The following is a 21,195-nucleotide window of genomic DNA, read 5'->3' on the forward strand; positions in this document are numbered from 1 at the left end:
ATTAAATTTAAGTATATTAATAACACAACATAAAGCGTAAGGCTAGCCATGTTTTGATTGTCATCACTTATTTGGCTATATATGTGTAAAATATAGCTGATTTTTATTTTTGGATAGAACCACGGCAAGCTTGTGGAGTTGTCCTAATGCGCTTGTTGTTTGTTTTGTCGAAAGTTAAATTGAAAGAACGCATTTTTTGTAAAAACGACAACTGTAGTAACATTGGTTGACGAGTTTTTTTAAAGCTTAAGCGTAAAACTACATCGGAAATTGCAACTAACAAATTTTATACCGAATTCCAACCTCCTAGCACCACATATACTAAGCTTTTACCATTAACTATCTATACGTAGTTTTATTGTTAAGTTACTAACATGGAAAATATAAGGTTAGATAATATTTCTTTTAAGTGTTATTTTCTACTGATTCATCCCACTACAATTTATCATCAATTAGATGTAGACATACTGACCATAATATCTGGTCAAAACTGTTCAGTGGTATGAAGTCAGAGAATCACGAGACTTATATTAATATGTCAGTCTATTTTTCACATCAAGGACTGACTGCATACTTCCGAGGAGTCTTTTCACCAGTTTTTGATAAATAGCCAAAGAAATTGACTTCAAGAAATTCTCTATCGCACCTGATATCAGTGAAGACCGCTGATTTGACGTTTAAATTAGTCGTAAAAATATTATGTCTGGTATAAATCAGATTTTCAATCCATCTCTGATCAAAAGGTCAGTCTAGTTCTGACACCTATTTCATCAAACTATGACTGCAGAAATCTCGATGTGTGAATGAAATACAGCTATCCATTTTAAAGAAAAAAATAGACACATTCTTAAAGTTGAGTTATCAGCACTGCCCAGAATGTCCACATACATTTTAGAGAACTTTTTTCAGTCACAAACATTAAGGGATATGACCCAAATTGCAAAGAACACCCTACACCATAATACTGCCACCATCAAATTTTATAAATGGCCCTTTTAGTCACGCTTGCTCAGTAACTGCTGAACGTAAACGCGTACCTCTGCAGTCGGCACTTTACATTATAGGGATGGATGTGAAGTCTGTGAGTGGCCACCTGATTAATGGTCTTCAAGGCTTTTTATTTTACGTATTTTTTATTTTTTATTTATTCCTGATGAACAAAACTCTTAAAGTCTAAGTAATTCTTGCATTTTGCCTTTCTGTCAAGGTTACGTTCATTTTTTTCAGCCCGCCACTTTGGTTTTCTACAGTTTCACTGCCCCAAACTTTTCACTTTACATTTGCATCACTCACAAAGAGTATTAGCTACTGTATAATGATCAAAATTTCACGAACTGTTTTTCAACAAAAGAGACATCCCACGATCAAAGTTACTAAGTTCATTCGACTTACTCCTTAGAGATTTCTTGCAAAGTTAAAAGCTAAAGCTTTTTTGAGTTCCGCAGCGCATACGCGAAATTTTCCAACAACTCCCATAATTGCTAAATGAGTGGAAAATAAGGTTAGTATTGGGGTTAACGTATGATGAAAGCTAAGCAAAATCTTTCTATTGTCTCACGACTGCATAAATATGTCCTAACAAACCACTGACAACACTTTTACGTCTATCAGCTACGCATCAAATGACATCATCGTCCAGATTGATTTCTTTTATTGGAAGTTTAAGTTTTTTTGGTTATCATCATCATTAGCCCACCATGGCAAAGCGCCAAGTCCATTTCTAGCGCTCTATCTTTTGTCGGCCATCGTTGGAATGGCACCTAATTTTTAACTCCACTCAGATGACGTGGACTGCTTCTGAGCTGGTTAACCTTCCACCATACTTCCACGCCACAACCAACTAAAAGACTTTCAGAAATGACAGATTTAGTGTACGGATACTTTTGACTAGACAACACGACGTGAACGCGACGTGATGATGCTTGGCGTTGACATAATGACATTTAAACTGAATTTCAGTTTTCCACATGCATATTTTGTCCATGCATAAATGTATATTTTGTATACAAATGTATAGGTCTAATGGCTGTTTAAATGTATAGGTGTAGAAAGAAGCGCTTCTCAAAATCTTAATCGTGATACTGAACCACTAAAATTATCCTTTATTGATGGCCTGGATTACTACAAACCTGGATTGCCTTATAATGGAAAGGTAAGCAACAAGTTCTTAAACAAAATTGTTTATCGAAATTATAAAAAAAAGAAAGTGAAACTCACTTAGAAGTAAAAATTTCTCAACTTGTAGCCTTTCAATAATATTGTTTGTTGAACCAGTTGAACTTGTTTTGTTGAACTTGTAGCTAAAGGTCACTAATCCTGATGGTACAATTGTATCTGGAGAACCAATAGAAATCTGCGCTACCATAAACAAAAGACGCATTTTAGCAGATTGGTGGGCTACCAAGACAGTACAAACCTGCAGAAATTATACTTCAAGTTCTCAAGGTCTGATTTCTTACACCATCTTACCTCAAAATGTAGACGTCATTTCAATCAGTCTAGAAGTAAGTAAGATACAACTTCAATCTGTAATATCTATAAATAATGTAATGTAACTAATTAAGAACTTCACTAAATATATATGTCTTTCAGTAATTCAGTCAATTACACGAATTATTCAAATTAAAGAGTGTGGTTCATTCCAATTTCTTTTGAATGATTCTTTTTTTGCCTTATTTGTCCCAAATACTTAAATTTTTGAAATTTAGCAATTCGTATGAATTTTTTCTCGATAATATTATTCACATAATACTTTATAAAATATCCATTTATTATCTTCTAGTTTTGTACAGGTGAATTTATAATTCTCACTATGTTTTCAAAAAGTTATCACACAAACAGAAGGACTTATACAGTATAAATGAATCTTAAAATATAGAATACAGACTCAAGTCACTTTTTCCAAATAAAGATAGGGTATTCTTTGTACTATGTCTAAAAAAACATAACGATTTGAATAAAGTTCAAATTACAATGGATATGCTATAGTTTCAGTTCTATAAGCAAAAACCTTCGTCAGTATCGAAATATAAAAATGACAGAGGAAGCAAAAGAGTAAATTAGTTCAATAAGGGAAAGAACGAAATTATACCAATTGGGAAAAAGGAGCAAGCTTCAACGAGATAATAACAAGCATAAATTCAAGCATTCTTTTATTATCGTGATTAAATTTGCTATGATTCCGTTATTGCTTCGACCACCTTATTTTCCTTTATAGCACGTGATCTTCCTCGTACTCGGACTCCTTTCCGTCATTTTGTGGTACGATACTGAGGGAGGCTAATGTTTATAGGATCGAAACAAAAGCATGCTGATTATTTGTGCTTTATTCATGCTACCTTGCTTTATTCAATTCAAGTTTCCTTTTCTACCCTTTTCTGACATTCTATGTTTAAATCTTTAGTCACAGATCATGCATTAATCCGATTGCTCAAACTCTATTCAACATGATATATCGGTAACGACAAAATCGGCGACTTCTTTTGTTGGACAATGTAAAAGATCTTACTTTCTTACCTCTTTGTCGCATGATTTAGCAGAATTGTATAAAAATGATTAAAAACGCTGCAGTATTGTTGATAGTGCAATGGTGAATTGAATCTAGTAAAAAATGAACTATCGCATTGATGTATGCCCTGTGATTAAAGATTCATACCTGAAACACTTGTAATGCTAGGATGTAGTGAGCTCGAACCTGGCAGTTGACAAAACAACCGGCGTGCATATGCAGCAAGATGCAAGTTAGATCTGCCAAGGCCAAAAATTCTTTCGTTGGTTGTGGAAGTTTGGACAAAGGGGTTCAATCTCGCACTCTGTCCATGTCTTCTGACTAGGGTCAAATTTGAGTGGTATTCCTAATGTGGCCGTTGAATGATAGAGCCCTATAAATAGGACTAGGTGCTTGGCCATGGTTGGGTGATGTATAATGACTTTTCAGGCTGTAAATAGGACTTGAATTAATTATGTATATTGTGTAAGACTCATTTTTGCCTTAATGATTTTTTGTAACATTGCCATTTGAATCTCCAGAGGAAATCATGGATAATCCTGCATTGTTATCTTTTAACTAAATATGAATAACAAAAACGATGATGAGTAGTTTAATTTTTAAAAATTTATTTTGAAAAAAATATATTCAAGCTTAAATCTTCATGAAGCAAAACTCAATGCTATAACATCGTTAATATACAAATTTATTAGAAAAATTTATAATTTCTACTAATTTTACACCAATGGAATGTATTTTTTCACACTTATATGACACGACTTAGTTACAAAATTAAAATAATATAAACTTAGTATTAAAGTTATGAATCATATTCAATCTACATTACGTGAAATTTTAGATAGTGATAAGTACAGGGTTTTGTGATTTTAACTTTATAATTTACATCAGTTAATAACTTACGAAATTTTCTCTTTTCTGGATAAACTTCTTTATTAGCTGGATAAACTTCTTTTAAATTATTATTTTTCTTGCAAAAATGTAAATGCGTCATTAATTGCAAGGATTAAAATTAATTTCTTTATAAATACGATTACAAGTGCTAAAATAATTATAATAATTTATCAATGCCAAATAATATCTATAATATGGATATTATGTCGAATAATACATTGAGTATAACAAATTAACTTTATTAAACGTTATTATTACTGAAACCATGCAATTATATTATGCGTGCTTGCAAGTGTGACATTCAGTTTTTACGAGCCTTTACGAGATTTGAGATTGTGTGACATTGAGGCATGGAGCATTTTGCAATTTCGTTTTCAATTTGGGAAAAATTGTCATTGATGTCCTATGAATGAAAGAGGCCATTTTTGGATAAATGTTTTATTTAGTGGTGAACTTTGCTGGGATTACAAAAGTGGATTGTGTTAGTTGGGAGGGAAAGTAATTGCCAATATGAAACCTCCTAATGAGATGATCAAAGCTTGATTCCTAGAGATGATTGGTCAATGCGAATTCCGCTTCGAGTTCGCAGTGACCAGAATGCTTACTTAAAATTTCCTTCCAGATGGATCATGCGTTATGCTGTGTTGGGTATCTGTTAGATGTTCGTGGTTTCCCTCTTCATGTAATACAAATGCGGGTTATTTCTATCAAAAATCCTCCAAAGTATGTTCCATTGTTTGATCCCTGAGTTCTCTTTTTTTTCTGGGTAGGATTCAAAATTTCAGACTAACGAGTTGAATATTGAAAGTCGTAAACTCAAATATGGGTTGTCTGTTCAATGCATGACTGTTTCATAGGAAAGATTAAATTAGTTTGTTCGCAATTTAAACTTATGATGACTCTAACTATTAATTGATGTCTGCAATATTTATTAGATTTAACTGCCGTAATTATAGAGATATATATAAACTTGATTTTCAAAAGCAACTGTTGTGTTTTATAGGCTAAAGCTCTCAATTACGATCCAGCCACGAACAAAGACGTTGGAAATGAACCAAATCAATTAAGTCAGCCAACCACAAGTAAATTTCTGAACCCGTACTTTTCTCCTTCCGGAAGTTTCATACAAATCCAGCCTATTCACCAACCGGTTGCATGCGCATCCTCGCAAACTCTTAAGGTGCTGTTCACATCCCAAGAAAGTGCAACTTATGAATTTTACTATCAAGTAAGTTTTACTTTTTGGTTATTTTAAAGAGCTCACATTCCTTCGATTTTCTGCATCATATCAAGCACTTATGGATTATAGAGATCATATGTTGGCGACTACTTTTCAGAGTAGTCGCCAAAACGAGTATTGGTTTTAACGAGTTGCATCGATAAAACCGAGTTTTAACATCGGGTTGCATCGATACAAACATCAATATTTAACAGTCTCATCAATTGACGAAAAGATCATGTTTAATTTGTTATATCGCGAAATTTTTCTAATTTAACTAATTTATATTATTTTTACATTGATCAATATTTTCATTAACAAAATTAGATTTATTCACACTTACAATAATATCGTATCAATAACTTGTATCATAATTATTGTATCAAATATCGTATCAATCAATAGTATCAATAAATAGTATCATAATTATCGTATCAAATATCGTATCAATAACTTCTATCATAATTATCGTATCAATAATAATATTTGAGTTGATACGTATCGTCATCTGAAATGGTCGTGATATTACTTCATTCCATAATTATAATCCTCATTAGTGATCATGATATTATCGTATTCGATAAGTACTGCTAATTTTAACGATGGCGATATTTTCGTATTTAGTACACCTACCCCAGGTATTGTCCCTTACTCACTGCTCTTAAAAAAATTAAAAAAATATTTAAATTAATATGTCTGCTCGATGTCAATGATATCAGACCTGCCATTCAGAAGTTTTAATTTAAATTCACAAAAATAAAATCAGTAATTATTAAATGCAATAAACAAATTAACAAGATAAGATTTTGAGGAGAAAAAAACACTTTTCCATGAGTTAGGTTTTGTTTGATAAGTGGTTTTGTTTTGGTAAAAAAGCTGTTTAAACGAATTATTCGAAAAATAATTGTTAATCGATTATAATTGTAATAATTATTTACAGACAAATATAATTGTTAAATGCCTTAAAATTCATTAGTGCATTTGTATCATAACATTTTAATTGTATCATAATTACATTTTATAACTTAAAATGACATTTGAAACTAATTAAATGTTACCACTTTATAAACAAATGCTTTTACATCCTATGTTAAGATTTAAGAGAATCAAGTTTGTTTTAAATTTGAGTAATTCATTCTTGTTTTGTAATCAAATGCTGTTCAACTATTATTGCAATACACACAGCAGTAGATTATACAGAAACATTCAATTCAGATAAATTCTAAGCATTACTTATTTATCATTAGAACTTAGTAAAACAAATAATGAAGATTATTTCCAAGAAATAGTTTAGAGGAAGTAGTACTCAAGAACTGATTATAAAGCTGTGTGTAACACTCAATATTCCAAGGAAAAAAACTGAATCGAATAAGGGAAGAGAACCATTGAAAGTTAAATAGAGCTGATTAAGATGTCTCAGATGAAAGATTAAATCTATAAAAAACCGAAAGAATAAATTACCGAGAATATAAAATAGCTAGTGAAATTCAATTCTATTACTGCATGTAACGAACTAAATCTAAAAAGGAATTGCAAGATTGGGAAAGAAAATTATACACTTCTGATTCAATGTCTTATGACTTTATTTAGCATACAGTTTGGTGATAAATATTTAAATTTACTTAATAATTTGAAAATGAGATTTTTCATTTTGACACCAAATCATATATTCGAAAAAAATAAAGATTTTATAAAATTTGAGCAACATAGGAGTGAAAAAACATGCAAAAACTAATTTATTCGGTGCGGTTTATATCACGGATTTTAATGGGTAAATTATTTTACAAAGCATTGCTTGAAAATATTTATTTGAGCTTCGTATCTATTTTTGGTTGAAGTTCACATAATGTTCTTTGTAAGAGGATCTGTTTTCAAAACTCTTTCACTGAGGAAAACAAAAATGCCATCAAATTAAAGTACTTAACATTTAAAGCATAAAGTATAATTTTGAACTATAGTATCGTGTTTTAAAGAACTATCTGAGCCTTAGAATGATCAAATAACTTTAAATACTTTAAAAGCTTTTGGCTTTTATTTTAAAAAAAATTGACAATAATTTTCCACCTGTATAAAAATTATCAGAATCAATAAATAATTCTCAATTTAAAAAATTTTACCCAGATAATGCAGTGTTAGAATAACTTTTTAAATATTAATAAATAAACCCTACGCAGGCTGATCCAAGTGGTCACCCTCCCGCTCACTGACCGTAGCCAGTGATGCTTGACTTCGGTGATCTGCTGGGAACCGTGTCTTAACGATCAGTCCACTGCGGGGCTAAAAAAAAAGCTCAGATTCAGTCTCAAAGAAAAAGGAGAAAAATAATTAAATTATTCTTCGTTTTTGTGTTGAATTATTTTTAATATTCATTTTTTTTAAAAAAAGCATTGTAAAATTATTTAGGTAGTGTATCAGTTAACTGCAGTAATCGATATAAAATTTTGTAGATAGTATGTCAATCAACCGTAATAATCGATATGAAATTATGTAGGTAGTATATCAGTCAACTGTATTCATCGATATAAAATTATATAGGTAATATATCAGTCAAATATAGTAATCGATATAAAATTATATAGGTAGTATATGAGTCAACTGAAGTCATGGATATGAAATTATGTAGTCAACTGTAGTAATCGATATGAAATTGTGTAGGTAATATATCAGTCAACTGTAGTAATCGATATGAAATTGTGTAGGTAGTATATCAGTCAACTGTAGTCATCGATAGTTCAATTCAAACTTCATTCTCTCCTGATGATGATGTTTCTGCAAAGTATGAAAAACAAAATAAAGTTATTAATGGTCCCGAAGTTCAACTGGATCCACCTAAAGAGTCAATTCCTCAATCATCAGAAGATAATTGCCCAGAAGCACAAGATAGCAAGTAAGTGCGAAAATTGTATAATACTTCTACATTGTTGCATAAAATATAGCATGTACAGTAGCCAAATCACTTTTCATTTGGCTAATCTGTAATTCCTATTTAATATCTCAAACTTCTTCAACGATGTTCAAAATTACATTTTCATAATTTAAAATATTTTTTCTTAATGAACAAAATTTTACTAATCAACGATGTTTAATTATCAAGCTGAAGTAAAGTAATTCGACGTTACGTACCGAAGGGGAAGCTGCTCAACAGAATTTCATGCGAAAAACTCGGTTTGTCGACATTTTTGCCTACTTGGCAATAATTTTGGCGACTTAGCTATGTTGGGCGACCATTTTACGAAATATGATAGTTTTGGTTTGGATCGGACTAATATTTAAGGATTTACACGAGAATTGTCAATCATGTCGAATGTTCTGGTTACTCGTCGCTAAGCCTATATAAATAGGAGTGTGCTTCGCATAATAAATAGAGAGAATATATATATATAAAAAATTCGAGGTGTTTCTTTTACTATGTTAACTCTTAAATATTCTTTTGCTTTAAAGCTACCCTTATTTATTGGTCGTTACAGTTACAAAATTTATTTTTAGTTCAATTTATTATGCGTATTCTAAAGATTCATACATTATCAAACAATAAGAATTAAGCCCCAAAGCAGCACTGTTCTACTTCGTTTCGATAACATCTGTTCGCAGGGGTAAGAACGGGTATTACTTTTTCTTTCCTCCCCTCCCCTTGAGCTTTCTCTACGATGGGCCCACGAAAGCTGCGATGCAAAGGAAGAAAAAGATAACTTCATCCACCGCTGAACAATGGTTTTAGGGGGCACTAGGACAAAATTTATTGCGAGTATTTTTCCAAAGCACATATAAGCCTTATTTTCATAGTTTGTAGAATTTTTGTTAAGTCTTTATACAAAATTGTAGTTTTTATATGGATATAATTTCTCTGTCATTTTTTTTCAAAAAATTATAAATAAGCCCCTATATTCTTGAATGGATTCTGGTCGTGCTCTTTAGCAGTTTCCGGCCTCTGGATGACAGTCTCTTTCCTTCCCTCTTCGTTATACAGCTTTGACTACATCATTATCTTGCCTAGTTTTCTTTAATTGTCTTAATAGAAATATCTGATTCCTTTTTCCTAGCATTTCTAAAATAAAATTCTAGTATTTCTTAGAGGGGTAAGACCGTGTAGTTTAACTTTCTCAAGAAAAATATACATATATATAGGAAAACTACAACATCTATAACTTTTCGAGAATGACATATTGAACTATGAGCAATGTTATTACTAAATTCATAATAAATACTAAAATTTTCTGCATACTTTCATAATTTAGGTACCTGCCACCCATTGGCGAAGTGTCTATAGATATTGACGTAAACACTATAATGTCACCATCAATTCGTGTCTTAGTATATTATGTAAAAGAATCTGGAGAGGTAGTAGCTGACTCTATGGAAATTGATGTTGAGAGCTGCTTTGAGAATAAGGTAGGGGTACTTAATTTTATTTATTGATTTCAAAGAATAGTTTAATAAAATATGCATGATACTCATAATCAATATTTGAAAAGACATTGTTAAAAATGAAATCAATAAAGTATACATATCAATGGATTCTTAGATTAATAGTTAAGCTATTAAGAATCAAAAAATTATTGAAATCTGCGTAACCACTAGAGTGGGAAGCAGGAAAAAATATTAAAAACCTGTTTGCCTATGCAATAAGGAGACATTTCTAACAATCACTTTTGAACTTCTCACTGTCTATTCCAAAATTTAAACAGATTTCGATGTTTTCAGTCCCATTATTTTCCGCAGTTATTTGCTATTCAATATTTATATGGGTCATTCTCACGAAAACTGTCATTTTTCAGTTCATAAAATCCCCAAAAAGTAAAGTGAATAAAAAGCTCTGAAACTTTTTATATTAATAGAAATATGTAATGGCATTATAAAGAAAGTATATATCCTATAAATTATACTTAATATTTAAATAAATAAATTAATTTCACTGTTTAAAAAGTGAGGGAATGACACTAATAGGGTATGATATTTTATTTTAATACATGTTTTTCTCTAAGTTACAGCTACCTCAAGTTTGAAAATGATAACATACTAAGTATATCTAACATTTATTATAATTTAGCTTTATATACTTAATAGTTTTTAAAGGTTTGGGAAATAAAATTTAATAATATACTCATCTTGAATCATTCCCTCACTTCAGCATTATTCCCTCACTTTATACACTAGTGAGGGAATGACAAATTTATAAAATTTAAAAATAACAGTTAGGCCTAATTAATTTCTGAAATCAATCACATACAATTATATTCATACAAGAAAGCAACATATAATTATCCACTTTCTCGATGAAGTTGTATTTTATTTTACTCTAAAAAACGACATGAGGGAATGACAAATGTAAAAAATTTTGCCTGGTTTAATTCATTCAAATTTATTTCACAGCAAAGCTTCTTTAAGTTGAAGATGGAAACATACTACAATTTTGTTCTATGATGCCAGTTGTTAACTGCTAAAGTTTTTATTAAAATATTTTTATTCTAAGAAGATTGCAGGTGATAAGAACATTGTTGTGAGGGAATGACGCGAAACACTGGGGACAAAGTTTAAAATAGTGCTGTGTTAATATTTTTATCAGAAATTAAATTTAAAATTGATTTTATGAATTCTATATTTCAATATTCTGAAATAAAAAACACGAATTTGTAAATTTTTTTATTTTTATTTCAGAAACAATTTTTTCTTTTCTTAAATCAACAGTGGGGACAAGTGAGGGAATGACATATTGGTATATTTTAATTACCTAAAATAAATAAAAAATAAAAAATCATAATTTTATTTTTATTCTTTTGTTAGCCTGTATTCTGAAGAACACTTTCCCTGAAATTTCTTTTTTCGTAAGTTGTAAAACAAACATAAAATATACTGGGGACATGAAAATGACTGTTTTTGACCCATATATATATATATAATGACCCATATATATATATATGATGATGATAGCAGCCATGGGCAGCAGCGCAGGCAAACAGTTGGAAGGAAAATGATATTTATTTAAGTCATTTTAAAGCGATGATAGAGCGTCATTTCGACTATTAAATCAATTCAAGCATTGGTCCAAGTCACTCTCCAAAATCTGTAAGCTTTAGTTTTTATCCTTGGGAAGTTTTTCTCTCAATTTTATTAGATCTCAGTGAAAAAGGGAAGCATTAATAATTTATTTGGTCTATTAAATTAGTCTAGGGAAATTCAACATTCTCACGCTTAGTTACAGGGGGAAATGTCTGATTGTTAATTAATGCATACTTGAAGTAAAAATAGATTAAAAGACAGGATGTGAATTTTAAATTGTGAGAAAGAGCTTCGATTTGAATAATAAATTAAGAAAGAGATTTACAGAACAGGAATAACAAAAAAAATTAGTTAAATCTTTTTATGTTAATATATATATATGTATGTATATATATAAGTTCAAAATGAAGAATAAAACAAAGAAAAATTATAGATATATGAAAAAAAGAGGGGGGGGAATAATAAGTAAAAAAATAACAAACAACAGTTTATGTGTATATATATATATATATATATATATATATATATATATATATATATATATATATATATATATATATATATATTTAAAAAAAAAGGATGAAATTTTATTTAAAAAACCGGAAAACAAAAGATATAATCTTTTCATCTGCCCACACGATTATATTCGTATAATTTTTTCATGTGCAAATCCATTTCTGGCAAATCCATGGTTAGAATTATTTACTAAAAATTCCTTTACTAAATAATTTCCTTTGTAAATCTATGCAGTTTTTCCATGTGCAAATCCATTTCGGGCAAATCCGTGGGTAAAATTGTTAGCTAAAAATCTCTTTATTAATTTATACAATTTTTCCATGTGCAATTTTTCCATTTCGAGCAAATCCGTTGCTAAAATTATCTACTGAAAAAAAATTTTCTTTGTTAATTTTTCCAGGTGCAAATCCATTTCGGGCAAATCCGTGTTAAAATTATCTATTAAAATTTTTTTCTTTGATAATTTAAATAATTTTTCTATGTGCTAATCCATATCGTGCAAATCCGCGGCTAAAATTATTTGCAAAACAGGCAATTTATGTTTCTCTTTTCCATTTTATATTTTTTCTTAAATAAACATCTATCTTCTAAAACTATTTATGATCAATTTTTAAAATTATCCAGTATAATATTACCTTGCGCACATCCATTTCGGACCCATCCTTGGTAACTAACAAATCAAAGCTCAGAATAACAAATCACTTCAGCAGTACAGTAGGAACGACACTTTAAAACCCTCTTGTTACACTCAATTTGCACTTTTGTTTTCATATTTTGTAATCTGGCAATCTTTCTGCGAAAACATTTTTAAATCATTCTTGAAATATTTTCCGTCCATGTAAGTTGATCTGATTTTGCTACTCGCTTTATAGTCTCTTTTTAATGTTTTTTCTTTTTATTTTATTTTATTTTCTGTTTTTACATGTTATATTTACTTATTTTTACTTTTTGTGATCTAATTTATTTGTTGTAATTGTTATAAAAAAAATTTTGAGTGCTCCTCACACTATTGTATTAATATATTTTGCTTTAGCTTTATTGATACAATATCAGAAAGCACTCTGTTTTGCGGATATAATCGTGTGGGCTGATGAAAAGATTATATCTTTTTTTCCGGTTTTTTAAATAAAATTTCATCCTTTTTTTCCCCTTTTTTTTAAATATAAACTGTTGTTTGTTATTTTTTTACTTATTATTCCCCCCCCCTTTTTTTCATATATCTATAATTTTTCTTTGTTTTATTCTTCATTTTGAACTTATCTAATGAGTTCTGTTTACATGCAGCTTAGGCGCCATAAATGAAACTTATTGTTTTCCTTAACTTTCTTCGAGTTTTCTTGTATTTATATATATATATATATATATATATATATATATATATATATATATATATATATATATATATATATATATATATATATATATATATATATATATATATATATATATATATATATATATATATATATATATATATATATATATATATATATATATATATATATATCACAAAATCAAAACTAAAATTTCGAGTAACCTTGTAATATTATGATTAAATAATTAAGTACTTTATACACATATTCTCAACAAAAAAATTAAAAGGAGAAATTTTTAATTCCAGGTTCAATTTGCATTTGGTGATAAAAAGCAACAGCCAGGAGCCGAAACAACAGTCAGCATTACTGCTGGATCAAACTCTTTGTGCGGAATTAAAGCTATTGACAAAAGTGTTTTGTTATTGAACAACAATGAACAACTCACCAAAGAAAGAGTAATAGTTTGAGAGATAGTTTTTTGAATAAAAATTAAATTCGTTTTTTTAAAAAAATTTATTGTTTCAAATATTATTACAGATTTTTCAAATGCTATCTCGATTTGACGACAACGACTATTACTCAACAAACCCTTGTTACCAAAATCCAATTCAACCAGGTAATATATTTATAATTTTAAACCTTCAAACAGTTGGCAATAAGTTTTAATAAGCAACTATGATTTCCTTAATTTGCTTTAAGAGTTTTATACATTAAGATTTATTAATAAGATTAAGATTATACACAAAGATTTATACATTAAATTGAATCCTGTATGGATTAGTGAAAACTCCTCAAAAACTTCTTTTAGAAATTTTAATGAAATTTAAAATACAATAAATTACATCAAAGTAAAATTATAGGAGTTTGAATTCTTAAATTATAAGATAACTGGCCGCCGTTTGGTCACCAGCTTGATCACTGCTTATAACTTTCTTATACAACATATTAACTTTAATGGTAACCAAGCTGAATGCACAGCACAACTGTACTTAAATATTGTATTCTTCAACTCCTGCTCCTAATACCGTAATTTGTTTTAAGCAATATATTAACCAAATATCTTTGTTAACCGTTTATTCGTTTTCTGCGACTTTTTCCGCTCCGAAGTACTTTGGTTTAAATTTTAATTATTTTTAAGAGATGTCAGCGATAATTTTTAAGTTCGTTTTGTATGGGAAGTTAGTAATAATTTAAAATCTGTCTCGTAATAATTAAATCACGCAAATCATTTCAGGATAGTAGGCAGCAAAAGTATTTTATTTTACAACCGTCGTTGAACAGCTGACCCAATTTATTGAGTTTACGACTACTAATCTTCAACTTCACAGCCTTGTACTTTTGAACCCAATCCAGAAGACAAGGGAACAAGTATTGAGAGAAATCTGCCTTCGTGGAGGACTTTCTTTTATAGAGCTTACCCGAATTTGCCCTACATGGAAAGCAAAACCATGAAGAACTCCCCCGGTTAGCTTAACGACAAGGGGATTCTTACCCATAATCCGTCTACCACTGAATATATTTTATATCAACACTGTGGTTGATGCTAGCCGAGTGCGATATCCGAAACGAAAAACAGTCGCTAGGAATCGAACCCACTCACCTTACAGAGTGGCGAGCACTCTATCCCCTGAGCCACCACGCCTCACAGCAATAGTATTAAAATTATTTCCTCCTCTATCATGACATAAGATCGAAAACTAATTGCAGTGCTTCCTTACGTGAGCTGCACTACTTCCTCTCGAGCCGTAACTTGAGTTTCTTATAGCATATATGTACACCAAAGAGCCATTACATTATGACCACCCTCCACCTATAACAATGGGCTCACCCAGGTTTTCATGGTTTCTCGTCCAGGAACAATGTTTTCATGGGGCACATTAGGAACCATAATTTTCATAGAACAATCCCTGACGTCTGTAAGCTACTTAAACATAGTTGCAGACCAGGTTCACCCATTCATAGCAAAAGTTTTCCCTGCTGGGTATGGTGTTTACCAACAGGATAATGCACCATGTCATAAGGGTTGAATCGTCGAGGAACATTCCAGTGACTTTCAAGTCATGTCTTGGCCCCCAAATTCACCTGACCTTAATCTAATAGAACATTTGTGGTCCTACTTGGAAAACCAAATTCGTGCTGCCACGCTACCCCCTAGCAATGTGAGGGAATTGCAGGGCCAGTTGGTAAGCGCTTGGTACCAGATACCTCAGACTACCTATCAGCACCTTGTGGAATCAATACCACGGAGGTGCTAGCAGTTTTAAGGGCTAAAGGTGGTCCGACATGTTATTAGCAGGGTGATCATAATGTAATGGCTCTTTGGTGTATATGTTACTCTATTTCCGACACCAGATGTAGCACCATTTCACCTTTTTTGTTTAAAATTTATTCAACCGTTTTAGAAAGGATCAAAAATAATTCTAAATAATTACTTCGTAACTAAGCTTTTATTTCCATAAAAATACTGATTTATTCGAAACAATTACTTAAATTATAACAAACTATTCAACAAAATGTGTAACTATATTGTTGCAATAGATCGAGATATACTCGAGTTAATTTTACCATATAAGAGAAGCTTATATATATTTGCGTATATTTAAATTACTTGAACTTAAATCTGTCTTTATTAGAAGAACAATAGAGAAACTATTTATGAATTCTTACCAGGTTTTAATTCTGTTTTTAGGATTACAAAATGCTGCTGTCAAAAGCCTTTCAATAGCTTATCCTCCAGGAGGAAACTCATATTCATATCAAGACTCGCTTTCCGCTTTCTCGGTAAACTTTTACAAAATTCTCTCTTTTAATATAATTTATAAATATTTTCATGTGAATTATTGTGTTTTTTAATAAATTCTTACCATTTCAGACTTCTGGCTATCTTGTTATCAGTAACTTGTACATATTTACAAGACCATGTGAAAATGCCCCGAGATTTGGACCCGGTGGAGCAGCTGGTGAGTAGATTAGTACAGAGTCTCTAGTACTCATATTATGCTCTGAGGAGCACTTAATGTTTCGAAAAACATTTCCCAATGCAACGTGAAAGATGCCAGATATGTTTAAAATTCAAAAAATAATAATAAAAATATTTAAAAAAAATTTAACTAAAGTTATTAAAATTTTATTTTTAATCAATGAATTAAAATCTAATTAATAAGTTAGGTAAAATTTAAACAATTAAAATTAAAATTTAATTTTAAAATCAATTAATTAAAGTTCAATTAATAAATTAATTAAATTTTAATTGATTAAGTTCTAACCGAGAATTGATTAATAAATTAATTTAAATTTAATTATTAATAAATTAATTAAAATTTATTTAATTAATTAATAAATTAATCTAAATTTAATTAATTAAGCATTAATAATTTTAATCAAAATTTAATTAATTAAAATTAAGATTTAATTTAAGTAATCAAAGCTAAAATTTAATTAATTTAATTAAAGTTTAATTAATGTATTACATTTTAATTTATTGATTAATTAAGCTTAGTTGATTTGTTTAAATTAATTATATAATTAATTTTAAATTTAAAATAAATTAAAATTGAAATAATTTTTCGCAAATTTTTCTTAAGTAGCATCGTCTTTTAATTATGATCATTTGTGCTGCTTGTGTGTAAAGGAAAGATTATCGAGTATGGATTGTTTATCTCCATTTACGAGGAAATTTACAATGTGGAAGTGAACTTTTAATGTGTCAGTATTTCGTTCCTTGTTCGATAAAATAATCTCACGCTAAATGTCAACACCAGACAAGTCAATTCCATTTTTCATATCATACCAATATAGCCGTTCTCATTGAGTTTGCGTTTAACAAAACCAAGTAATTTTTTTAACAAATTTTGCAGTATCGATTAAAATAACAATTTGTACATCTGTAATATTACCTTGAATTCATTTTTATATTTTTTTCATGCATTTTTGTCTGCAATAGGAAATAAATGGAAAAAATAAAGAGTGAAATCTAATGTCCACCATCAATGAGAAAAATTTAATAACCTCACATAGTTAATACTATTTTATCGTTCAATTTACTAAATACTATATACAGCTGAAAGATAAAATTTAATGTACCAAGTAAAGACTAAAAAAGTAGTAAAGCCTCTGCTCTGTTTGAGCTCAATTTTTAGGGCTTCTTTAAGAGTTATAGCATTCGATTAAGTTCAAAACTTATTTCAATGTATACTGTATTTTATTTTACTGTGAATTAAATTTAAGAATTTTGTTTTATTGTTAATTAAATTTCAAAATTGTTTCCAAGTTTCTAGGCTTACATATGTGACATGCTCTCACCTTTTGAGAGATTTCCGTAAAAAAGAGGAATACATTTTGTTTTTAATGAGATTTGTTTGAAACAAAGATGACTGCGAAGCGACCACAAGTGTTGGAGAGCAAAGCGAGCAGGGGGTGAAGCTTCTTACCCTTAATATTATTGTAAAGAGTAATTTAGTGCTCGCCGGGCATGATGCTCGCCGGGCAGTCAGAATAACAAGCATCTTTCGGTATCAAAAACAGATGTTTAAGAACTCTTTTAAATATATGAATAGCAAAGACACCATTAAACGTATAGACTTTGTTTTCTTTCTCACATTTATTTTTTGAAAGTAAAATGTAATGGGATATTGATATAAATGCTAAAATAATAAATTTCATTCTGGTGATAAAAGAAAATTACGTTTTTCTAAAATTTTTTTTACTCACATTCAAAATTACGTAAAGTGCTTTTAAACGCATTCTTTCAATGTACATGAATTTTTTGCTTAAAATAAATTTTTTATTGGAAAACTAAAGCAGTAGCAGGGCCAGACGGCCGAGCAATTAAGATTGCACTACCAATGTCGGCGCCAGGTGGAGCGTTGCAATCCATTTCTGAAGTCCGAAGCAATTTTCCTGAAACATGGTTGTTTGAGCTCGATATGACTAAGTAAGTAGGCTATTAAAGCTTCCCTTCCTCTTACATTGGGTGTTCCAACATTTGACAGGATTTAAATTTTCTTATTTTTCAAAGTAAACATTTCAAATAAAAATGGAAGGTCTTCATATAGGACACATATGCTTTTTTTCATAAAAAAAATTTTCCATCCCATTTTTACAGACCTTTGTATGAATTATAATAGCAACATGACATATTTTTTTAATAATTAAAAACAATTTCTTACTAGTTCTTGGGGAGATAGAAGGACCCAATGGTCGTCCTATTATGCTTGCAGCAGCAGGGAGAAGTGGTCCTGCTGCATTGCAATCCATTTCAGAAGTTCGCAGCAATTTCCCGGAAACGTGGCTGTTTGAGCTTGATGTAACAAAGTAAGTAAGGATTAAACGCTTCAAGTCATTGTGAACTTGGTGTCCCAAAATTTAGACAGGGTTCACATTTTTAGTTTGGCATCTTATTTTTATGTAGATTGGCAAAGTTTTGACACTTCTTGAACGTTAACACTCTAATTATAAATAAAAAAATGACACCAAAAGTCTTAGTTGCATCTTTTTTTCATATAAGACTGGCAATCATATTTATTCTGGCTTGGTCTTTGATTGTTGCAATATAGGCAGATTTCTTTTTGATATTTAAAAATACTTTTTCAACTAGGATCTGTAGCACTGGGTAGCACTACTCACCGTCCTTTTTCTCTTGCGATTGCAGAGCCAGGTGGAGCTTTGCAATCTGTTTCAGAAGTTCGCAGCAATTTCCCTGAAGCTTGGCTATTTGAGTTTGATTCGACGAAGTAAGTAGGCTATCGAAACTTCACAATTCTGGGTGCTGGCTGCTACGAAAGTAAAACGGTATTTAAATTTGCCCTGTATGCTTTTGAATTGTGGCACACTTTCTCATACATAAAGAAGCATTAATCATTACACTTCTTAGAATTTTGCTGTTCAGAAAAATTCCTCTACTTCTCAGATTGTCACTCATCTCACTTGTATCAATATTTGCAATCACCGTCAATCTCTGGGTTTGCTCTTGATATTTCAAATTAGTTTTTAAAAGAATTTTTGCTTTTATTAGAAAAAGTGGAATTCGATGCTGCTCTCACTAAGCATAGGCCGTCAGGTCCAGCTGGTCCTTTGCAATCCGTTTTAAGGGTTCGCAGTGATTTCCCTGAAATTTGACTATTTGAGTTTGATACGACGAAGCAAGTATGCCATCGAAACTTTACATTTCTGGGTACTGGCTGCCCGAAAAATAAGGCGAGATTTAAATTTGTTTTATAAGCCTTTGAATTGTGGCACACTTTTTCATATATAAAGAAGCATTATGATTATGCTCTTCAGAAAAATCCTATTTTTTAGATTGTCACTCATCTCACTTGTATTAAAATCTACAATCGCCATTAATTTCTGAGTTTGTTCTTGATATTTAGAAATTAATATTTAAAAGTAATTTTCTTTTCATTAGAAGAAAAGGAATTCTTACTTTACTATCTGTTTCTAAGGTTCGCTGTAACTTCCCTGAAACTTGGCTGTTTGAACTAGACATGACAAAGTAAGTAGGTTTTGGAACTTCACATTTCTGGATGCTTTCTGCTCCAAAAGTAAGGTGGGATTTAAATTTGTTTTATAAGCCTTTGAATTGTGGCACACTTTTTCATCTATAAAGAAGCATTATGATTATGCACTTCAGAAAAATTCTTCGACTTTTTAGATTGTCACTCATCTCACTTTTATCAAGATCTACAATTGCCATCAATCTCTGGGTTTGTTCTTGATATTTAAAAATTAATATTTAAAAGCAATTTTGTTTTTATTAGAAGAATTCGATGCTGCTCCCATTAGGCGTAGGCCATCAAGTTCAGCTGGACCAGCTGGTCCTTTGCAATCTATTTCTGAGGTGCGCAGTAACTTCCCTGAAACTTGGCTATTTGAGCTAGATATGACAAAGTAAGTAGGCTATTAAGGCCAGCCTAATGTATCTGCCTACTGGGTGTCCCAAACAAAGCAAGACATGATTTAAATTTACAATACCAATAAATACTCTGCACTCCTACTTGAATTATCAAAACTTTTACTTACTTTGCCAGAAAATTAATATGCTAGCTAAAAATAGCATCCAGCAAATGTCTTATATGTCTTAAACCGACATGGGCTACTTTATTGAAAAACTTACTATCGCATTGCTAAACATTTTAGCTTTAATTTGCTGCTGCGTCGCGACATAGCGTTTTAAAGTTTCATTATTACTAATTCCTAGAAAGGAAATCCACGCAATCACAAAGATTTGGTACCATTTGTATCTACCATGAACGCAATATCAGCATAGTCATTTTTTCCTTAGTTTTACAGGGTGGTAGCTATTCGACTGTATGGAAAAAGAATTAATAACTTTTGAAACATTGGCGAGATTCAGTTAAAACTTGGCGATTTGGGCAGGTTGGGATTTCGTGTGAGTACGTGCAACTTTGTTGTTATTAATCATTTTTATGATAAAAAAAATCTAAACACAGCAGTTTTGAGTGCGCATCGATCGTCAACACTACCCTACCCTACCCTATTCCCCAGATTACAATCTTTGTGACTCAATTTTGTGGGGAAAATATTTAAAACAAAGTTTGCTCAAATAGTTCCAAAACCACTGATAAACTAAATTTTCTGTTCAAAAGGTCATCACATTTCCCAATCTTTACTTCAATGAATTTCACTGAATTCGATTTTTCGTCAGCCCCACGCGCTACCTTTTAATGGCAAGCCTATGAAACATGGCATAAACTTGATCGAACTTATGCAGTAACATTACTTGTACAATT

At 30.5% G+C, this 21,195-nt stretch overlaps 1 protein-coding gene across 6 annotated transcripts in view; it reads left to right on the forward strand.

The window, feature by feature from the left end:
• LOC107450334 (alpha-2-macroglobulin-like protein 1) overlaps positions 1-21,195 on the forward strand; it is a 75,987-nt gene that overhangs the window by 18,767 nt on the left and 36,025 nt on the right. The window contains exons 11-20 of one of the 6 annotated variants that reach the window (XM_016066099.5): positions 2,043-2,152; positions 2,301-2,504; positions 5,403-5,627; positions 8,318-8,505; positions 9,854-10,007; positions 13,753-13,902; positions 13,985-14,063; positions 16,137-16,228; positions 16,320-16,407; positions 18,248-18,380. In XM_016066099.5, coding sequence (XP_015921585.3) covers positions 2,043-2,152; positions 2,301-2,504; positions 5,403-5,627; positions 8,318-8,505; positions 9,854-10,007; positions 13,753-13,902; positions 13,985-14,063; positions 16,137-16,228; positions 16,320-16,407; positions 18,248-18,380 — 1,423 coding nt within the window. Of the gene's footprint in view, positions 1-2,042; positions 2,153-2,300; positions 2,505-5,402; positions 5,628-8,317; positions 8,506-9,853; positions 10,008-13,752; positions 13,903-13,984; positions 14,064-16,136; positions 16,229-16,319; positions 16,408-18,247; positions 18,381-18,618; positions 18,761-19,043; positions 19,180-20,202; positions 20,333-21,195 lie in introns of all 6 variants that reach the window. The other 5 variants (XM_043047104.3, XM_016066097.5, XM_016066098.5 and 2 more) reach the window with 5 other exon arrangements.

Source organism: Parasteatoda tepidariorum, chromosome 7 (genome assembly GCF_982258835.1).
Source record: "Parasteatoda tepidariorum strain Cologne lab strain chromosome 7, Ptep-v5.0, whole genome shotgun sequence".
Classification (NCBI taxonomy): domain Eukaryota; kingdom Metazoa; phylum Arthropoda; class Arachnida; order Araneae; family Theridiidae; genus Parasteatoda; species Parasteatoda tepidariorum.